The sequence below is a fragment of the Ciona robusta genome, chromosome 12, assembly GCF_009617815.1.
Source record: "Ciona robusta chromosome 12, ASM961781v2".
NCBI lineage: Eukaryota > Metazoa > Chordata > Ascidiacea > Phlebobranchia > Cionidae > Ciona > Ciona robusta.
Genome location: NC_143246.1, coordinates 3163888 through 3185103, shown reverse-complemented (window position 1 = coordinate 3185103; position 21216 = coordinate 3163888). Strand labels below are relative to the sequence as shown.

The following is a 21216-nucleotide window of genomic DNA, read 5'->3' as shown; positions in this document are numbered from 1 at the left end:
AAATTTCACTCTTTTTTAATGCTCCACAGCTATTTTAACCTTATATTGCCATTAAATACAAACTGTCATAATAAAAATAGTTGCCTGTAAAGAGATAGCTGCTGGTATTACTATTGACCTACATATAATACATACTTATATACTTTGAATTTAGACAAAGGATAGCAACCTAGACCATGAAGATGTTTCATCTTACACCATAAAGATATTGGCCACTGATGGTGGAAGCACACGTAAAACTGGAACAGCAACAGTTGAAATTACAGTTACAGACATTAATGATGTAGCTCCTCAATTTGGAAACATTCCTTCATCATTCGATGTAGAAGAGAATAATCCACTTGCAGGTAATCTATAATTGTCGATCTAGAAAGTACAAAATTTGCACAACTTACCTAACATTACAATCTCTTTATCTGTTCATTACCACAACGATCCTTAAAACATGCCATTAATAAATGTATGGAAAAACATTCAAGTAGTATAGAAAAACAAACAACTAATATTCAAATGCAACCAAAGTTAATATGTTAAAAGAAGAGTGTGTATAATTCAAACCTTTTTTATAAATTATTCAATCTGTAAGGGCTGCCTTTAAAGAATGATGAAATGTTAAACTGGAAAAATTAATTAACAAAAATACATTCGCTATAGTAGGGTGGAGAAAGATTGGATACTTTATTGATAATCAGAAAAATTATGTTACAGAAATATAATATTAAAAAATATGTTAAATAGGAACAGTAGTTTTTGAACAAATAAAATGCCAAATAGTAAAGTGCTAATTTTGAATGCTCGGTAAATCATGGTAAAGCCGATGAGGTAGTTAGCGAGTGTGAAAAATCAAGTATCATAGATTTATCAAAAAACTTTATAGATCCATCAAAATTAATATTTCGTACAGTTTGATTTTATCTCATAAAACTAGTTTTGGTTTTGTGAAAATAAATGAGATATAAACATGAGGGAAAAAGCAGGAATCAATGTAACTTAATTTTGAGATAAAAACAAGAAAAAAAGTATTGCTTTAAAGTTATATATACAAGGTTTACATGACAAAGAAACTACGACAGCCGGTTAAATTCGGTAGGCTAACTACTAGTTGCAGAATAGTGTAAGTATAAAAATATGTTAATTTAGTGTCCCATCTTTTCCCACATTGTGATTTTGTAGGTTTTTATTGCCAAACTGTAAAAGTTTGGCTTTTAATTCAATAATTTATACCTCATTGGGTATCTAAATATAATATACTAATATAATAACAAAAGAATATATTAAAACTATTTTTGGAATTTAGTCATTTGTACTTGGAGATAATATATGTTCAATGGCCTGTGCGAAAAACAGCGTAGCAATACTCAATTCGCAGCAAAAAAGGAAACTTTAATAATAATTATCATCAATTTTCTGTTATTAGAAGTTGATATGCATTTGTAGGATACAAAGTTTATCAATTGATGTTCGAACAATACCCATTATCGTTCAAACAATACCAGTTTTCAGACAACAATATAATGTAGGTAACATGTTAAAAACTATAGCAGTAGGACAAGATAAAGAATGTTTAAACTTGATTTTCAAAGCTTACTGTATTATTTTGTGTTATTTGCACGTATTCCTAATAATAAACTCATTTACTAATCAAAATTAACAATGATTTTGATCTCTCAAGTCTGATCCTGTGTGTTTTTGAATTTGTAAAATTTTACCGGTTGTGTAAGTCGTTAAATAACTTCTCATGTGTTTTAATATATTTTTTAATTGTTTTCAATTATTAAAGGAATGATAGTACTAATTCATGGTATCACCCAATGGTCGTTATATATTTTTGAATTAGTAAATATTGGGTAATATGTGCTCAATGGGGCATATCAACGAAAAATCGAATTTGTGTATTGATAGATATGCTTAAATGTGATCTAAATGTACCATCAAAGTTTAAAAATAGAAAACAGCTTTTAAAAAATATAAGTTTCAAAACTGCTAATTTGACCACTTTTTTTTCAGGCATTTTTTTTAGAAGCTGTATCGTTTTGGGAAATTTTGATGTTACCTTTAGGTCACATTTGAGCATCTCTATCCATACACAAATTTTTGTTGGTATGCCCCTTTAATTGTCTTATCTCCCCTTACTCTACTATATATCCATGGTCAGATTAATAGTTTGTCTGTGTCTACTGATAATATATTCCAACTATATTTTTGCAGAGATTTTACATCTAAATGCAACAGATGTTGATGAAGACCATAATTTGAATTTTTCATTGAACGCTGTTGAATGTGAAGATGAGTCTGGAATCAACCTATTACCTTCTTATTGTAATGGATATTTCAACATAGATACTATACATGAGGTATGATTGTTTGTTTTTCTGACTCTCATTTGGTAGGGTGTGTATCCTGAAGTTGATATAATATTGTAAACATGTTTTGTAAATAGTATTTTAAAATCAGAAATATGCACACAAACCGAAAAAACATAAATACACATAAGCTACTAACAGACAAGATCATTTGTCTTGCCTGTTCTTATAGTGTCAATGTATATATTATATTATACTTGTCACAGGTGTAGATTAATTGCAGTTGTTCTAAGTATGTTTTAATTTTTATATTTTGATACTTAATGAATTACAAATTCCTAAATGTAATATGTCCATATTTTTTATTTTTTTTTATTTTAATACCAACTAAATTTAGGTTGGGGTACTCAGTCTAATAAAAGAACTGGATCGAGAAACAATTGAAAGATTCACTTTGACAATTGAAGTTATTGATATGAATGCTGTAAATGTTTTTGGCTCTCAAAATGCGCTAAGTAAGCGATTAATGACTAAGAGATTAAACTTATCACTGATTTCATTAAAGATTAAAGCATACTAGTAAGAAGTAAGATAAACACCTTTTCCCCATATGTGATAACAATAAGTTTTGGTTTGTAACAAATTAAAAACTGTTTGCCCAGTTCTAAAATTTACTACATTTTGCAGAAACGATATCGATTCTAGTTCTCGATATTAATGACAATTCTCCTGTATTTATATCGACTCCACAAAGTTTTTCAGTGAATGAAGGTGTAGAAGCTTCTGCATTTGTTGGTCAGGTGTGTAAAATGTCGACTTCGGTCTAAAAATTTTGATCACAAAGTGTGATTAATGTCCGCCGTGATGCAATCATATTTGTTCGGCACTGTGTCTCAGTGGTTGCCTCTAGACAACAGCCGGTGAAAGTTAGGTTTGACATTAACACTACTGTACCCGTAAGTGTTCTTGGGCAGACATTTAGAGAAATTGGCCCAGCTGAGTGGTTTCCAAAATTGTAAGCCATAAAAATAAAAGAAAATTAAACCAACTACATAAAATGTAACTAAGATGCAGACAGTTTACATAATAGGAGACATGTGTTTTGACAACTGTTGTTTCCCCACTGTATGGGAATAAAAAAGGTAAACTTATCCATTGATTTATTTATGTTTCTTTCATACTTTATGGTTGTATGCAGGTTACAGCAACAGATCCTGATAAAGGTGATAATGGGACTGTGACTTACACTGTGACTGGAAATTACTCAGACTATTTTACCCTCAGCAACACCAACCCAACCAAAGGTATAAAAGCATAAACTTTTGTATATGGAGTATGTAGGCATTGTTGTGTTTTATCTGGTGTTTTTAAATTCTAGGTCAGCTATCCACATTAAAAGTGATTGATCGGGAAACAGTTGGTGATGTTTTAAACATCACTATTGTAGCTTCTGACGAGGGGATACCATCACCAAGGTTTACAAGCATTGTGGTGGCAGTTAAAATTAACGACATAAATGACAATTCTCCAATCTATACACAGGTAGTATTTAAAAGTATAAAAATTTTTGAATTGATTCTGTTTTTCATTTTGCACTTGTCTAAATTATTTTAAACATTTTTGGGACCTGTAGCACAGTGACTGAACGGTTAACCTCTTAATTAGAGCATACCTGGTTTGGAGCTTTTGTAGGTGTGTGTTCATGAAAAAAAATTAATTGTTAAAACCACGGTCATAGAAACACAGGTTAGTCCAACTGCCTTTATTGTGTGTCCAAAAGCGTTGAATTTTGCAATGAGTTTAAACTACTTTCCAACCTTTAAAGATGTTTTTAAGTTCAAGTTTTCCTTTTAATTATTGAAAACCATGCATTTACCCCATACCTACCATATCATTTTGGACACAAATTGATGTTCAATTTGCGTTTTATGTAACAATGGGTTGGACTACCCAGTATTTCTATGGCTCTGGTAAAAATTGGATATGATATCCAACAAAGTTGCATGTTTAACTCATAAGTGTTTTGAGCTGTATAAAATCCTTTATGTTATAACACTAAATTGCCCTGCCACTAAAGAATATTCAAATGCTTATAAAATAAAAATGTGATTGCTTTTCAGACAAATTACTCTACAGCAATAGCAGAGACTGTGCAATTCCCTGATCACGTGATTACAGTTCATGCAGATGATTTAGACTCTTTGGAAAAAGGATTTGGTGAAATCATGTATACCATTATCAGAGGAGATGACTACAGTCAGTTTGCCATGAACCATACCACTGTAGGTCTTTTTGTGTGATGGTTTTTTTTTATATTAATATTGATCCCATTGTTTTAACAAAACATTGTGTATCTTTTACAAACAAACTGCTACAGGACATAACACAAATCTAATAATGCGTTTATGGAAAATATATTTTGTTAACCAAGTATTAACATCATATTCACAGTAAATGATCCAAACATTTCTTTTTTTGCAGTAACGGTAAGTATATACAAAACAATTAGGGAATTTTATAATTATAATGACAGGCAAAGAAATATATATTGAATCTGCAAACAAATGTTAATTCACGACCACTTTATATCAGGGAGTTTTCAGCTTTTTTTGGGTCATTGCCCATGTGGTTTCTGGATGTGTTTATGACACACAAAAATATTTTTGTATTATACTTTACTGTTTTTTGTTGTGTTTAATATATCATGTAAACTTGAATTATTGATAATTGTTTAAAATGTTTTACATTTCATGGTTTTTAAGGCACATGTAGCCTAGCTTGAATTTAGTTCCTTACGGGGAAAAAACACAATTATATAATGGGAAAACAACAATTATAAGTTATAACACATTACACTGATGTTTGATACACCTCATGCCCCAGAGTTACAACATTTGCATCTTTGTGGGTGATTGGTTTTTTTAGACATGTCATTAGTAAACACTGGATTTGAACAATTTCTGTGTCTTGTCCAAGGAAATATGCTCTCTCGAGGATAGCAGCGGCGAGCTGAACCTCTAACCTCTGGTTTAGGGGCGGGTTAGAAAGGTTAAAAACAACATTTAAAGATAGGGTTCAAAATGTATGGGATAAATCTTTCAATTAGCAAATTTGTTGTTAAGGTAAAATAGGTGTGATTTAACACACCAACACAGTCACAGATTTTAAGCATTGTATTAAAATACATGGGATGCAGTAAAGCCTAAATGGGCATTTGTATTTAATGGCCTTGCTATTTTATACTTACCAACAATCTCTACAACAATTTATTCTAGAATATTTAACGTATCTTCTGGAACGTTTGGTAGATTTTGGTAACAATCTAATACTACAATTTAAAAACAGGGAGAAATTACAGTTGCACAAGGTAAAAACTTTGACCGTGAAGCTAAAGCTGAATATGTGCTAACTGTGGAAGCCAGTGATGACCGTGGCCAAACTGGATCGCATAAAACAACTGTAGAAGTAAAAATAAAGATTGATGACTTTAATGACTGTCCACCACAGTTCACTCAGGATATTTATCGTGTGTCCTTCCGTGAAGATGGGGAGGTTGGAGATTCAGTTGGTACAGTCAGTGCAGAAGACTTGGATGTTGGGGAAAACAGCAAGATTAAATATTCCATTGTGGGCGGAAATGATGATGGTAGCTTTTTTTTTATTTTTTGTGGGTGAGGTCATTGTAAAGAACCTGGGACTTAGGCTAGATTTGGCCCATTACCCTAACACCTGGAAAGCCCATTTAAGTCTTGCAAACGGTGCCGCAACACTGCATTGCAGTCAGACTCAGATTTTTTTTATCCTTGTGTGCTTATGAGTTACCACACTTTTTAACTAGGTGTATAGTTTTTATTTTTGGCATGGCGTATCATTTGGACAACCCATTAGTGACCGCTAGGTTGGAGCAATGTCTGTTAAATGTCTTGCCCAAGGACACTTACACCGATCAGTGTTAGTATCACCGTTGAGCATTGAACCGGGGTCACTTTGGTTTCGATGCAGGCATACTAAGAATATATGCTTTTATTTTCGATAAAAACCTCTGTCCCTAGAAAGCAATACTTTACAGTGGCATATTAAGAATATATGCTAAAACCTAATTTCTGGGTTAAACAACTTGGTTTGATGTTTTTTTGGGAAAGCCTTTTTAGCGCTGCGCAACAGCTTGAAATCAGAAGATAAACATTAACAGGAGACACATGAGAGATAACAAACTGTTACATAACTTTAAGAGAACTAACTAAAGCTTCTATTGTAAATTTCGGCAATGGTGGCCATTCTTTTAACAGTATAAGTTACAAATTTTAATTGAATTTTAAATTGATTTTTTTTTATTGTTTTTAGGACATTTTAGAATATCTGAAAGTAGTGGTGAAGTTGCACTACTCAAAAGCATAAGAAATAAGGAAAGCAAATATCTTCTTACTATCAATGCTACTGATAATGGTACTGTACCATTGTCCTCTATGTGTCAAATGCAAATTGATGTAATTGATGCAAACATTAACTTTCCCGAGTTTCAGAACATTGAATTTGGTCAAGAAATCTTTTTGGCGGAGGTAACTACTTTATTAGTTAAAGGGATTTTGTTGATTTTCCAGTTTTTCCCTCATTTGACAGTCAACAGCCGCAAACTAAAAACCAATAATTTAAATACAGCAATTTAAAGTTGACATTCTTTAAGCTACAGATCATAAAATAAGAATATTGGGTTTAGTTACAGAGAGTTACAAGCAATGTGATTGGGATTTCCACAAGGAAATTATGCTTTGAATTTAAAGATTTAATTTGATCATACCTTACTATCATAATATAATAAATCTTCAACATTTTAAGAACTCACCAACCCAAGAACTAGTATTCCAAGTCATAGCATCAGACAAGGACCGCGGAGAAAACGGTCATGTTCACTTCATTCTCCTTAACAACTTGGACAATTTTCAAATTGGTTATGAAAGTGGGAATATTACTCTACTAAGCAACATGGACAGAGAGACAACTGAGAGATATGCGGTACATTGTAATTAAATGATTTATAAAGAAAAGTATAAAAAGACTGGGGATAACAACATATGGACAGTACTAAAATATGCCATAAATAAACTTATTTGGAAAACCATGAATTAAACAAAGCATGGCCGAAAATAAAATGTATTAATTGAGACACATGTGTTTATGTATATAATTTATTACACTTTTTATTAAAAAGTTTTCTATAGTACAGTGGGGAAAGATGGGACACTTAAACACATATTGACCAATAATTCCAAAATAAAAGAATAGTTTTCTGGGTCATACCACGAATTAGTACTATCATTCCTTTATTAATAGACAACAATCCAAAAAAATATATTAAAACACACAAGGAGTTATTTAACGATTCGCACGACAGGTGTAATTTTACAAGTTTAAAAACAGACAGGGTAAGACAGGAAAGTTTAAAATCCTTGTTAATTTTGATTAGTAAATGAATTTATTATTAGGTATACATGTAAATAACACGAAACTATACTGTACGCTTTGAAAATCAAGTTTAAACATTCTTTTCCTTGCTCTACCGGCTACCGCTATAATTTATGACATGTTACCTACATTATATCATTGCATGAAAATTGGTATTGTTTAAACAATAATGGGTAATGTTTGAACATCAATTAATAAATATTGTATCCTACAAAGTACAAAGAATTGATAAAAATCCATTGATATAGATTGTATCCTGAAACGCATATTACCGTTTAATAACAGAAGTTAATAATAACTAATACAGTTTACAATTTTGATACAAATTCAGCAATACTACACATTGTTTTTTGCCTAGACCACTTTTCATAAAATCAAACGGAAATGTCTAAATTTAAAATATATATTTTATATATTATCTTTAGATTATCCATAGGGTATAAGCAAACCTAAAGCAGGTCTGATAAAAACCTACAAAACTCATTTTCCCCATGTTTATATCTCAGTTTTTTTCACACAACTGAAACTAGTTGCACGAGACAAAATCAGGAAATATTCAAGTATGTTCCAAATATTCAAGTTTTTATGAATCTATGAAACTAGTTTAATCGTTTACACTCGCAAACTACGAAATTTCTTCGGCTTTACTATGATTTAGTGAGCATTTAAATTTAGTAAAAGGTAAAAAATGCTGTTTCTATTTAACATATTTTTTTAATAATAAAAACTGTAATCGGCTTTGACAAGTGTTTTTATAAAGTCGTGATAATACTGTAGAATAATTCTGTAACGTTATTTTTTCTGATTATCATTAAATGGTGGTCCGTAAAAGGACAATAAAAAAGTCTTGCCTGACAAAGTGTCCCATCTTCGCCCACTCGATTGTATTAAGTAAATAAAAATTTAAACTTTTTTATCTTTATGTCCTGAAATTAGAACAGTGTTAAGAATAATATCTTTATAACTTCTACTTTTCTTTTTCTTTGAGCTTAGCTAAAATGTACAAGTTAAAACAAAGTAGGGTGTAGACTTTATTAAGCTGTCACTTATGTTTTATTTGTTTATTCAAAAGCTTAACATTATGGCGGAGGATGGAGGAAACCCCCCTCGCTCCGAAGAAACTCAACTTATCATTGTAGTTACAGATGTCGATGATAATCCACCCTTCTACCTTCCTGTAATTATAAATTTGTGTGTTTTATTATTTTCTGTCATTGTGGGCATAAGTGTCGTTGGGCAAGACACTTTATTTTTCTACCAGGAGATCACTTAGGATGCCTAAATTGGCACTCATTTTGTAAAACAATCGCCCACCAAGTTTCATTCTTGTAAATGGCAAAACGTCATAGGTTGTATGTGAACCTACCACATAAGCTGTGCATATAAATAATAAATTTAATTGCTTTAAATACATGTAATGATATCATACAGGACAGCAACACTCAATTCATATCTGTTGAAGAGGAGAAAAGTCCGTTCACAATTGAAATCCCTGTACTTGGGGCACAAGATAAGGATTTGCCAGAAAATACACAAAACTATTATTTTATAGTTGGTAAGCCTATGTTTGATGAATTTATCTTCTATATAAATTACTGAGTAGAGTGAGGGCGAAACTAACTACCAACAATGAATCAAATGTTTAGATGAGTACAAAACTGGATGCTATCATTATCTTGGTGTATGTCAACTTTAAATTATTAATATGTACGAAAAACATATGATTTTTGCAAATTGAACCAGTTTTTGTAGATTGAATAAATAAATGATACTTGCTTTATCCTCTCATAGCTGGCAAATGCAATTTGTTATAACACAGGTGTTTTGTTTAATACACCCTGTGCCCACTTACCACAACTTTGTGGGTGATTATTATTATTTTTTTAATTGTATGGCTGACAATTCAGACAACCCATAAGAGGGAACACATTAGAGCAGGCGTGCCCAACTCTCTGTGCTTCAAACTAAGTATTTTTGGCTATATTCCCCAAAATTTTTATCCTTTCCGACTTTTGACAAGCCATCGCAACAAACGTTAGTAGCATGGCAGAGAGATAACGAGCCAAGACCTATCATTTTATCGCTAAATAGGAGGACGATTATTTTTTCCTGTTTATTCGTATTCAAAGCCTGTTTGTTTAATATGCAACGGTAGCGTAGGGCAAAAAAGCAAATCAGGAGCAGCACTTTAGAACGGTACACGGGACTATGAGAGGGATTTTCCTGCAAAAACACAACTAAGCTCCGCTAAAGATGACGTGTGAGGTGTGACGCAACAATTGTATGTGTGACGTATTTCGTTTGTTACAGTTTAGTTAGTTTTGGTAACGAAATTTGTGTAGTAATTAAAGTAGTTTTGTTGCTGATAAGTTAAAACCATGAGCATGGTTCATTGAACCGCTGCAGTTGCTTATACAGGGGATAAACGCATACAAGAGATATTTCGGCATACGTTGACGCTAGCTGGTAGACCGCGTGCAGTTGGTTAGTTGAAAAGTAGATCTTGGGTCAAAAAAGGTTGGGCACGCCTGCATTAGAGCAATTGCCCTTAATTTTGGAGCAATTGCTGTTAAGTGTCCTCGCCCGAGGACACATTTGCCCACAATAGTAGCAGGAAATGTTTTGCAACATATTCTATCTGCAGGTGGCACAGGAGTCGGTAACTTTAGTCTTGATAAGGAAACCAGATTCCTGACTACATTGATCAAGTTCGATCATGAACAAAATGATTCATATGATTTAATAGTTAAGGTAAAATATCAGATTTTTTTTTCGACAAAATTTTAATTAAAATATTTATACTAATTTACTAATTGTCACCAGAACACAATAAAATAAACTAAACCTAAATTAATATCAAAACCCCAAAATAGTATTTAGACAGGATTATAATTGAACTGAAAAATCTTTTTTGCCAGGCATCTAATGATCCTGAATACTTAGCAAACAACAGACAGAGAAAAAATATTGCATGGAATCCAGATGATAATTCATTACTACATGTAATATGTACCATCACAGATATCAATGATAATCTTCCAGTGTTTACCAAGGAAATTTATGAAACTGGTATTTTTATTTTGCAATTTTTATTATCATCTCTTCTTTTTATCGTAGAGCTACAAAAGTCACAGTTAAAATACATATTGTGATTGTTTTTTTTTCTGCATGCGGTAGCTACATGACTCTCAACTTATATATTAAAAGCTCAAACGTATTGCTTTGTTTTTATAATGTAATTTGGCAGTTTAGGCAAAAACATGTAAGAAAATCTGTTTTGCTACAAATTTGTTTCAGATGTTCCGTTTGACACACAACCTGATCCTGATATTACAATTATTCAAGTTTGGGCAACTGACATTGATACTGGACTAGCAGAAGTTCCCACTTACTCAATAAAGAGCAGTATGTGGGTTTTACATGGAAATTCATTTAACAGATCGGTAAAATATTCCTGTTCCCTAAATAACTTGATCTGTTATTTGTTTTCAATTTTTAATATATCATTTTTTTTACTAAACTTCATACATTACAGTCAAAGTGTTAATGAATAGTTATGTAACATATGCGGTTTAGTTGTACAACAAGAGGTCTTATTAAACTGGGGTTGTGGCTTCATTGCTAGAGCACTTACTTTGGCAAGCCACTTAATGAACATTGCTACGACCCAGTAGTCATTAGTGGGTTTTATAAATTGTAAGCCAGGACACTGTGGCGATACTTGGTCCAGGTCGGAGTCAAGGACTTTGTCAGGGATGAGGTCTAAGACAAAGTCACACTGGCCTGGGTAAAAAAGGTTTGGGGTAAAAAGCAGGATCTAGCCTAAATCCCAGGTCTTTACCAAGACCCACATAGAATAAAAGCATATTAAAAACGTATTAAAAACGTTTGTCTATTTTTACAAAGAACAAATAGACCACATTTTTTCCACTAACAAAATATTGTATTGTGACATCACAGTGCCCACTGGTGACGTATTTGACAGTTTTGAAATCTAATTTTTTAAACAGTCATAACTTATAAATTAAAAACTAAATTTCAAAAACTAGTTGTTATTTTAGTATTAGTATTAGTAAGCATTATACTTTGTTTTCTGGAAAAAAATGCACAACCAGGAAAAAACATTGTGCCAGGCTCCTTAATGACAATTTGCCCTAAGCTAGTAGTCATTAAAAGGTTGTTTAAATTGGCTTCAATAAAGAAAGGTATAGGAAAAATAAAATACAACCACCCACAAAGTTTCATATTTGGTAACTGGAAGTGGGTACAAGTTGAATGAATGTACTGCATAGGATGTAAAATAAAACATATGTGTGCTATATATATTAAGTTTCCCTGCAATACAAACATAAACAAGTGATGATGATTATACTATTAGGTTTCTACTATCATATATTCGTCATTAAAATATTTATAGGGTACATTTGGAATTCAACCTTCCAGGGACAATACAAAGGGTGATATTTACCTTGCATCAGCCATTGATGGTGATCAAGATGGTAAATATGAGTTGATCATCAGGGCAACTGATAGGTGAGCTTTAAAACAGCAAAATCCATCAACCATCCATTATCTCAATATTGTTTTAGTTAATGTAGTAAATACGTAAACAACATACATGGTTTGCAACTGAATTACACTCTGTTCAGCTTACCCCCATTTTTTTGCTTCAACAGTAATTTAAAACATGTGGCAGAGACAACGGTGAGTATTGGAATCGTAAAAGCAGATGAAACGGTGATTTTGTATTCGAGATATACACCTTCCGAATTTGAATCCATGGAAGATGAATTTGTTGCGTGAGTAATAACACGTTTTTTTAATGTAATTATCAGGGCCTTTTATTTGGCTAAAAAATCCTTTAAGCCAACTTTATTTTTGTAAAAGCTTTACACAACTTTTGTTTAAGTTGAAGCGAAAAATCAAGTTTGTCTTATATTATTGTTCACCACTTACTAAACATGTTTCTTAAAATTATTAGTATGTAATAATCATTGGGTTTCTTCTAATTTAGAGACATGGAAGCACTGTTGCATGCAAAGGTATACTTAGATAAAGTCATTCAACACAACAAACAAAACTCACTTTACCAAGAGGCAGAGTAAGTTATTTTTACAGAAGTAAATCCTTTTGACTTTGTTTTTATGGTTTTATTTGGTAAATGCTTTTAGATACAATTTAGTTGTGACTTAACTGAAAAAGTAGCCGGCACAGTCGGTATAGAATAAGGATCCATGTTATTTAAGTATTTAACATAATTTTACCTTTTTTATTTATTACCGCTCGTCGAATTCACATTTATTTTAATTAAGATCCGACATATACTTCCATGCGAAGAACGGAACTTATCTCATTCCAAAGCAGGAAATAATTGCGTAAGTTACTTGTCTAGAGTAATATCAACCTTCTACCTCTTTGAATCCATGAACATTCATTCATTTTGTATTCTATAAATGTGTGGTTCCACTTGACTGCACACCAGAGTTGTGCTAAAATTTTTACCCAACTTGAGCAGAATTTTACAGACTTTACCTAGTTCATTTGTATTAGTGATCATCTAACACGACATATTCAAACTACATTTTTAAACTACTCGAGAAGATTCAAGCTCGCACCCATCTCAACATAACACTTGTTGGAGGTCCTTGTCAGACCTATTTCAACAGCAATAGCTTCGTGGTGAGCATCAACTCACGGCGGTTAGGGCGATGTTCCATCGTATAAGGAAAATCTGCAGCAGGCTACGACAGTCGTGAAGACAGTAAGAGTTTAGGAGAGCTCCTACTGTCGTTCCAACACAGAAAATAGGAGGGCTTTTATAGAATAAAACATGTGTGCCAAAGCAAAGAGAAAAGAACGTTTTACACTGAAAAGTGGCCTTAGTTCGCAAACAGGCCGGCAGATAGTTCCCTGTACTCGCTGAAAAACGCTAGATGTGTTGATCAACTATAAACACAGCTACGCAGATGTTATGGTTACGGAACGCGGCTGTTTAATATTCAATCTTTAAGTAAACTTGGGTAAACTATAATATATATCTGCACTCGAGGCACGGTCAACCGCTACACTACTATATCCGTTTATGTTTGCAAGCTTAGGCCACACACTTGCGAATAATAGGTTGTGTTCAAGTCATATAAATACAAGTTATCACTAAAAGTCATCCGTGGTATAAACTTTTTTTCCACCTGAGAACTAATGATTATTGCCAGAGCGATGATTGAAAATCACAAACACAAAAATGTTCAATATTCTGTGATTGAGTTAAATTAACTCAGTGAGTTCTTAGTGATATTACGAAAATCCAATCAAAATCAGAAATTCTGGTTCATTATTCAAAATCTTAACCCTAGTTTTACTTCTAGAATTCTCGGACAAAAAGAGAGCTATCCTGTTTTGGGTGAATATGGAATAGTGGGAAACGGTGAAGTTGCCACTGAGGAAGTTGATCGGACTGAAGATTATTTGAAAGCGACTGCAATTATACTTGGAGCTGTTCTTGGTGTTGCAATTGTAATTTTTACCATTGCCATCTGCTGCATGAGACAAAGGTATCAGTATTTTATGAATCTAAAGTAGTTCTACTAGCAAATTTCCAACCAGCACTGGTCACTTTTATTTTTAAAGTTGCAAACTTTTAGTTTTTATTAATTTTAATTGTCAATCACCTAATTCATTTGACTGGTGTTTGATTACTTACATAAATTTATTTTTGTCTACTAATATTGATGTTGTAAAAATAAAACAAAACAAACATCTCTTTCTAATTTTTGTACAGTAGTGTACTATAATATATTTTTAATAATAATAAATAAATACTCATGTTTCACAGTTTTCTTAACATTTTGCAGCTACAAACGGAAACTAAAAGTAAAGGAAGCTGCAGAACAAACAAGTCATGACATGGAAGATATACAAGAAGGTCGTGGTTCAAGTCATGTTCCAAACACAAATGTCTTTAACAGCAAGTACGTTTTATACCTTAATTTTAATTCAATACTATAATTGTTTATAATAATTTTGTTTTCAATCTTTATGTCACTATGTCAAGATAAACCTAAATAACATGGAAATTGTCTTTAATATAAAAATATCCTTTATTATTTTCAGTCCGTTGCACGAAATAAAAGAATCACAGCAAGGCATACAACTTGACTGGCAGTTAACACGAGAAAGCAGAGACGATGATGATGATGATAGTATTGATGATAATGCAGTTGAAAGTAATGACAGCGCCATTGGGGTATGGTACTAAAATTACACAAATATTTAGCATTTCCCTTTAATTTTGATCACAATAATTTATTACTTTATTTAAAAACGTTCTATGTGTTCATTATTTTTGAAATGTTGTGACTAGTATTGTTTTTTTTAGTTTAACAGTCACAATTTCCATATCTTATAACTTTTAAGCTGGCACATGGTATCAAATAATGAAGCTATCAAATATGATGCACAAAAGGCCACCTGTATTGTAACTTACCATTGGTCTGTCGGGTAAAGATAAAAATGATATTTGTCGACAACATTTTACTAGGAAAATCTGGACCAAGAGGAAGATGAACCAGTCGACAACCAATTCGACATCGATTTTGACCCAAAGGGAGGGGCCAACAACGCTCAACTAGCAGCTGCTTTAAATGCAGCTAACCGTCGTATGGGGGGTGAGAACTTAACCTTCATTTTTGATGATGAAGTGGCCAATGGTAATACTGCACTGTAATTTCAAATAATCCTATCTTTCTTAAAGTGTAATATTTAAAAAGATGTCAAAACTGATTTTTTTCATTTTAACTCTTGTAGCCTTAAGTCATTAATTATATTATTTCTAGTTTGCAATGCTTTCATTAATAATTTTTATAAACTTTGCTAGTTGATTTGCGGTTGTAATTTGAGGCCCGTGTATTTTAAACTTAATTACTCGTTACATTGCCCTCTTTGTGATTTTTTTTCTTATTACGCTTGGTTTTCTGTTTAAATGTAATTAAATATATCATTTTCAATTATTGTAAGCGAATAAAGTCCCTTAGTTTTCTTCTAATTTGTTTTATTAAGTTTTTCAAAAGAGTAACTGTAAAGGAGATGTGATGTTCGTGTTGCAACTTGGTTACCAATAAACTTGTCTTCGCTGTTTTCCTCTTGGCTTTATTTCCATCTTTAATCGAAAGCGATGGATGGCGTCAATTTCCGCAAGAAATACATTTCAGCGTCGTTGGTAATATGTGAAAGTCAAATTTAGGTGTGTTTAGACATTTAATGGCGTCTTTGCAACTTAGCACAGTAAAAAAGGGATGTTTATTCTTCTTTATGCGGCAGAACAAATTCTGAAGTCATAACAGTTGGTTCTATTTTAGAAAGTTGTGCCTCGTTTAAAAGGACATACCAACAAAGAATTAAAATTTGTGTATTGATAAAAATGCTTATAAATATGATCTAATAAAAGTACCATCAAGATTTCATAATACGAAACATCTTTTAAGAAAATGAGTTTTAAAACCGCTGAAGTAAAAAAAATGGTTTACACTTCGAAAAAAAAATGTTGTAAAAACTTATGTAAAAAATATTTTTTAATAAAATTTTAATTTTTTATTGCTTTAAACAAGTAACTCTACAATTTTAATTAAAACATATTTTAAAATTCGTTTGGAAACCATGAAAAATTTTGAAGTTAAATTTTTCTAGAATTCGGTTTGAAAAAAAAAATTGTTGTAAAAACTTTAATAAAAAATTTTTTTTGATAAAATTTTAATTTTTTATTTCTTCAAACAAAGAACTGTACAATTTTAATAAAAATAGTTTTTTTTGAATTCGTTTGGGAAACATGAAAAAAAAAGATTTTTTTGCTTTTTTGGATAAAAAAGTAATTGTACTCTTTTCAAGATAAATTTTATTCGAATCCGATTTGCAAAAAAATGTTGTAAATACTAATGTAAAAAAACATTTTAATAGAATTTTAATTTTTTATTGCTTCAAACGAGTAACTTTATAGAGTAACTTTATAGAAACGAGTAACTTTACAGAAACATTTTTTTTAAAGTTTGGAAAATATAAAAAAAAATTTTTTTTGTTTTTTTTTGCATTAAAAAGGTGATTAATTATACTGTTTTGAAAGTAAAAATTTTTGGAAGACAGTTTGCAAAAAACATTGTTGTAAAATCTAATGTAAAAAAAAATTTGTTTAATAAAATTTTATTTTTTTATGACATCAAACAAGTAACTGTACAGTTTTAATTAAAACATTTTTTGAAATCCCTTGGAAAATATAAAAAATTAGATTTATTTTTGTTTTTTTGCATAAAAATGGTAATTCTACTGTTTTGAATTTAAACTTTTTTCGAATTCGGTTTGAAATTAAAATAAATGTAAAAAGTAAAGTAAAAATTAAAACTATTCTGCAATTTTAATAAAAAAATTCATGTTATACTGCTTAAAATAGAGTAGCTGTACAATTTTAATTAAAACATTTTTTTTGAATTCGTTGGAAAGCATAAAAGAAAGTGTTTTTTTGTTTTATTTTACATAAAAAAGTAAATGTACTGTTTTGAAGTTAATTTTTTTTCGCATTCGATTTTCAACTTCTTTCGATTTGCAAAATCATTGTAAACACTTACTAAAAAACTTTTTCTTTAAATAACATTTTATTTTATTATTGCTAAAATTATGCAACTGTACAGTTTTATTTAAAACAACTATTTGAATTTTTTCGAATTCGGTTTGGAAATTAAAAAAATTGTAACAACTAATCTATAAAATGTTTTTTCTTTAATTTTTAAATTTTTTATTGCTTTAAACAAGTAATTGTACAATTTTAACCTTTTTTTTGAATTCCTTTGGGAAATATAAAAAATGATTTTTTTTGCTTTTTTTTTTGCATAAAAAAAGTAATTGCACTGCTTTGAAGTTAAAATTTTTTCAAATTCTGTTTGCAAAAAAAATTGCTGTAAAAACTAATCTAAAAAATATTTTTAATAAAATATTAATTTTTTATTGCTTCAAACAAGTAACTGTACAGTTTTATTAAAACCTTGTTTTTTGAATTCGTTTGGGAAACATGAAAAAAAAAGATTTTTTTGTTTTTTTTGGATAATAAAGTAATTGTACTCTTTTCAAGATAAAATTTATTCGAATCCGATTCGCAAAAAAAAATGTTTTAGAAAAAAATTTTTTTTTAAACTTTTTTTAATGAAACTTCAATTTTTTATTGGTGCAAACAAGTAGCTCTATAGTTTTAAATAAAATATTTTATTGAATTCCTTTGGAAAATATGAAAAGATGATTTTTTTGTTTTTTTTTGCATAAAAAAGGGTAATTGTACTGGTTTGAAGTTTAATTTTTTTCGAATTTAGTTTGTAAAAATAATTGTTGTAATAACTAATGTTAAAAACTTTTTTTAATGAAATTTTAATTTTTCATTGCTCTAAACAAGTAACTGTACAATTTTAATTAACACATTTTTTTGAATACGTTTGAGAATTATAAAAAAATTGTTTTTTTGTTTTTTTTGTAAAAAAAAAGTAATTGATTATACTGTTTTGAAAATAAAACTTTTTCGAATACAGTTTGCCAAAACAATTGTTGTAAAAACTAATGTTAAAAAATATTTTTTAATAAAATTTGATTTTTTTATAATTTTAAACACGTAACTGTACAATTTTAATTAACACATTATTTTTAAATTCTTTAGAAAATATGAACAATAAATTTATTTTTGTTTTATTTTGAATAAAAATAGTAATTCTACTGTTTTGAAGTTAAACTTTTTTCGATTTCGGTTTGCAGTAAAATAAATGCAAAAAGGAATATAAAAATTATAACTATTTTGCAATTTTAATAAAAAATTATAATATATTGCTTAAAACAGGTAACTCTACAGTTTTAATTAAAATATATTTTTAATTCGTTTGGAAAGCATGAAAAAAATGTTTGTTTTTTTTGTTTTATGCAACATAAAAAAAGTAATTGGAGTGAAATATTTTTTTCGAATTCGATTTTCAAGTTTAAAAAAAGATCTTTGTTAAAACTGATTAAAAATCTTATTTTAAAAATGAAAATTTATTTTTTTATTGCTAAAAATATGCAACTGTACAGTTTTATTTAAAACACCTTTTTTTTCAAATTCGGTTTGGAATTAAAAAAAAAATAAACAAAACTACTGTAAATTTTTTTTTAAATTTTATTTTTTCATTGCTTAAAACTTCTAACTGTACAGTTTTAATTGAAACATTTGTTTGGATGGCTTGGGAAAATATAAAAAAAATGAATTTTCTTGTTTTTTTGGCATAAAAAAGGTAATTGTACTGCTTTAACTCCTTAGGGACGAGTAGTGCAAATATGCATTTTGAAACAGGTGTTCACATAAAAGTTCATAATTTTGTTTATGGTAGGTAAAATTTCTTACAGTTGGTTTTATTTGAAAGAGGAAGGAATTATCCACCAATATAACGTTTGAAAAAGGCATCATAGCATTTAAAAGTTTTTACCAAACTTGATTTGAAAACCGTAATGTATTTTTTAAGAAGATGGTCTATATTCTGCCCAAAAATCAAGGTTTTAACGTCATTCTGTCCAATAAAAGCGATTTTATTTGATCTCTATGTTGCTCTGGGGCTTCCCCGTCTAAGTTACCGGTTAAAAATGTGGTTTTGCGTAAAAACGGCTATGTCAGCTGTTTTTGCAAGTTTTTTTAGGTATTCTGAAGCAATTTTTACATAAATTATGTTTTTGTGTGTATAATCTAACTTCATTTTGCTTCTGCATGTTGTTTCTACCTTTACATTCATAATAAATCGGTTTTGGCAAGTTTTGTTACGATTTTAGCGAAAATGAACTTTCAAAAAATGACGTCATCAGGTTATAAGTGACGTAATTGACCCCTTTGACGTCACCAATTCAAACAATCATTTTAGTTAGGTAGTAAACAAACCAGGAATCAACTTTGCACTAGATTCCTTATGTATTTTTTACCTAAAAACCCAAATTACACATAAATACAAGATTTCTGATGACGTCATTCAAAATTTGATGACGTCATCAAAAAAATCAAAATACAATCTTGTAGCAATTTTTCCAAAGAACAAAAGTCTAATTGATCTTATTTCGCCAGCACAAACACCTGTGTCGCTAGAGAGCAATATGTGACAGTCGGTCAAAAATGAAAATTTGTTAAAATATATCTCGTCCCCAAAGGGTTAAAGTTAAAAATTTTTCGTTTGCAAAAAAAAAAATTGTTGTAAAAACTAATCTAAAATTTTTTTAAAATCAAATTTAAATTTTTTATTGCTTTAAACAAGTAACTGTACAATTTTAATTAAAACATTTTTTGAATTCCTTTGGAAAATATGAAAAAAAGGATTGTTTTGTTTTATTGCATCAAGTAAGTAATTGTGATGTTTTGAAGTTAACATTTTTTCGAATTTGATTTGCAAGTATAAAAACAAAAATTTGTAAAACTTTAAAAAAAATTTTTCGAAATAATTTTAAGTTTATAACAGTACAACTACAGCTTTTATGCAAAAAATAACACAAAAAATCAATTTTTTCATGTTCTCCAAACGAATTCAAAAAACTGTTTTTTTTAAAACTGTAGAGTTACTTGTTTTAAACAATAAAAAAATTAAAATTTTTTTAAAAAAAAATGTTAACATTAGTTTTTGCAACATTTTTTTTTGTTTTGCAAAATTTTTTCGAAAAAATTTTAAGTTCATAATAGTACAACTACAATTTTTATGCAAAAAACAAAATAAATCATTTTTTTCATGTTTCCCAAAGGAATTCGAAAAAATGTTTTAATTAAAACTGTACAGTTACTTGTTTTAAACAATAAAAAAAAAATATTTTTTTTAAAAAAAAGTTTTTAACATTAGTTTTTACCAATGTTAGTATAGACCAAGTTGGAAACGCCGCTCGTGTCCGCCATTACGGAGCACACAGAGCGTGAATCGCCTATACAAATGCATAGTCGGCATGTGTTCATTTATTTCTTGTAAGCGATACAAAGCTAGAAAACACGTATAGCGGTTGTTTCAACATTTAAAATATAATTTCTAATAAAAATCTTGTTAAATAATATTAAATCTAGGAATTAGTGTGAAGTAAATTAATGTTTTGACGGGTTTTCGGCGTACAGTGGGGTTTAACAGGGTACTTTACGTTGGCGATTAAGACTAGCAGCAATCAGCTAAGTTTACATAATAGTATATAATCATACCTACGAATCTACAGAGCCATTCTTTACTACATTTATAATCCAACATGAGTAGACATGCAGCTCCAAACTGCTTAAGTAATAGCAGATAAGGTGTTCGCGTTTTCCGATTTCATAAAGACCCACAACGCAAAAAGGTAGCTTACTAAGTCAAGCAGAGGACCAAAAATAGTGACTCAGTATTGTCACTCAATGTCACTTCGATATTAGGCAAATTTTACAAAGATACCAAAAAATAAAAAAATT

General features: G+C 30.1%; 1 protein-coding gene across 2 annotated transcripts in view; it reads left to right on the top strand.

The window, feature by feature from the left end:
- Positions 1 to 15899, top strand: part of LOC149726838 (cadherin-23-like) — a 46849-nt gene extending 30950 nt beyond the window's left edge. For both annotated transcript variants that reach the window (XM_089890467.1, XM_089890468.1), the window contains 23 exons: positions 155 to 347; positions 2209 to 2354; positions 2701 to 2818; positions 2991 to 3103; positions 3502 to 3607; positions 3682 to 3845; positions 4424 to 4585; positions 5649 to 5949; positions 6648 to 6862; positions 7140 to 7316; positions 8839 to 8943; positions 9198 to 9321; positions 10411 to 10517; positions 10685 to 10835; positions 11064 to 11209; positions 12184 to 12299; positions 12443 to 12565; positions 12781 to 12867; positions 13079 to 13141; positions 14132 to 14317; positions 14618 to 14734; positions 14877 to 15009; positions 15304 to 15899. In XM_089890467.1, the coding sequence (XP_089746593.1) occupies positions 155 to 347; positions 2209 to 2354; positions 2701 to 2818; positions 2991 to 3103; positions 3502 to 3607; positions 3682 to 3845; positions 4424 to 4585; positions 5649 to 5949; positions 6648 to 6862; positions 7140 to 7316; positions 8839 to 8943; positions 9198 to 9321; positions 10411 to 10517; positions 10685 to 10835; positions 11064 to 11209; positions 12184 to 12299; positions 12443 to 12565; positions 12781 to 12867; positions 13079 to 13141; positions 14132 to 14317; positions 14618 to 14734; positions 14877 to 15009; positions 15304 to 15489 (3339 nt within the window). In that variant the 3' untranslated portion in view covers positions 15490 to 15899. The remainder of the gene's footprint in view (positions 1 to 154; positions 348 to 2208; positions 2355 to 2700; positions 2819 to 2990; positions 3104 to 3501; positions 3608 to 3681; positions 3846 to 4423; positions 4586 to 5648; positions 5950 to 6647; positions 6863 to 7139; positions 7317 to 8838; positions 8944 to 9197; positions 9322 to 10410; positions 10518 to 10684; positions 10836 to 11063; positions 11210 to 12183; positions 12300 to 12442; positions 12566 to 12780; positions 12868 to 13078; positions 13142 to 14131; positions 14318 to 14617; positions 14735 to 14876; positions 15010 to 15303) is intronic.
- The last annotated feature ends 5317 nt before the right edge of the window (positions 15900 to 21216 follow it).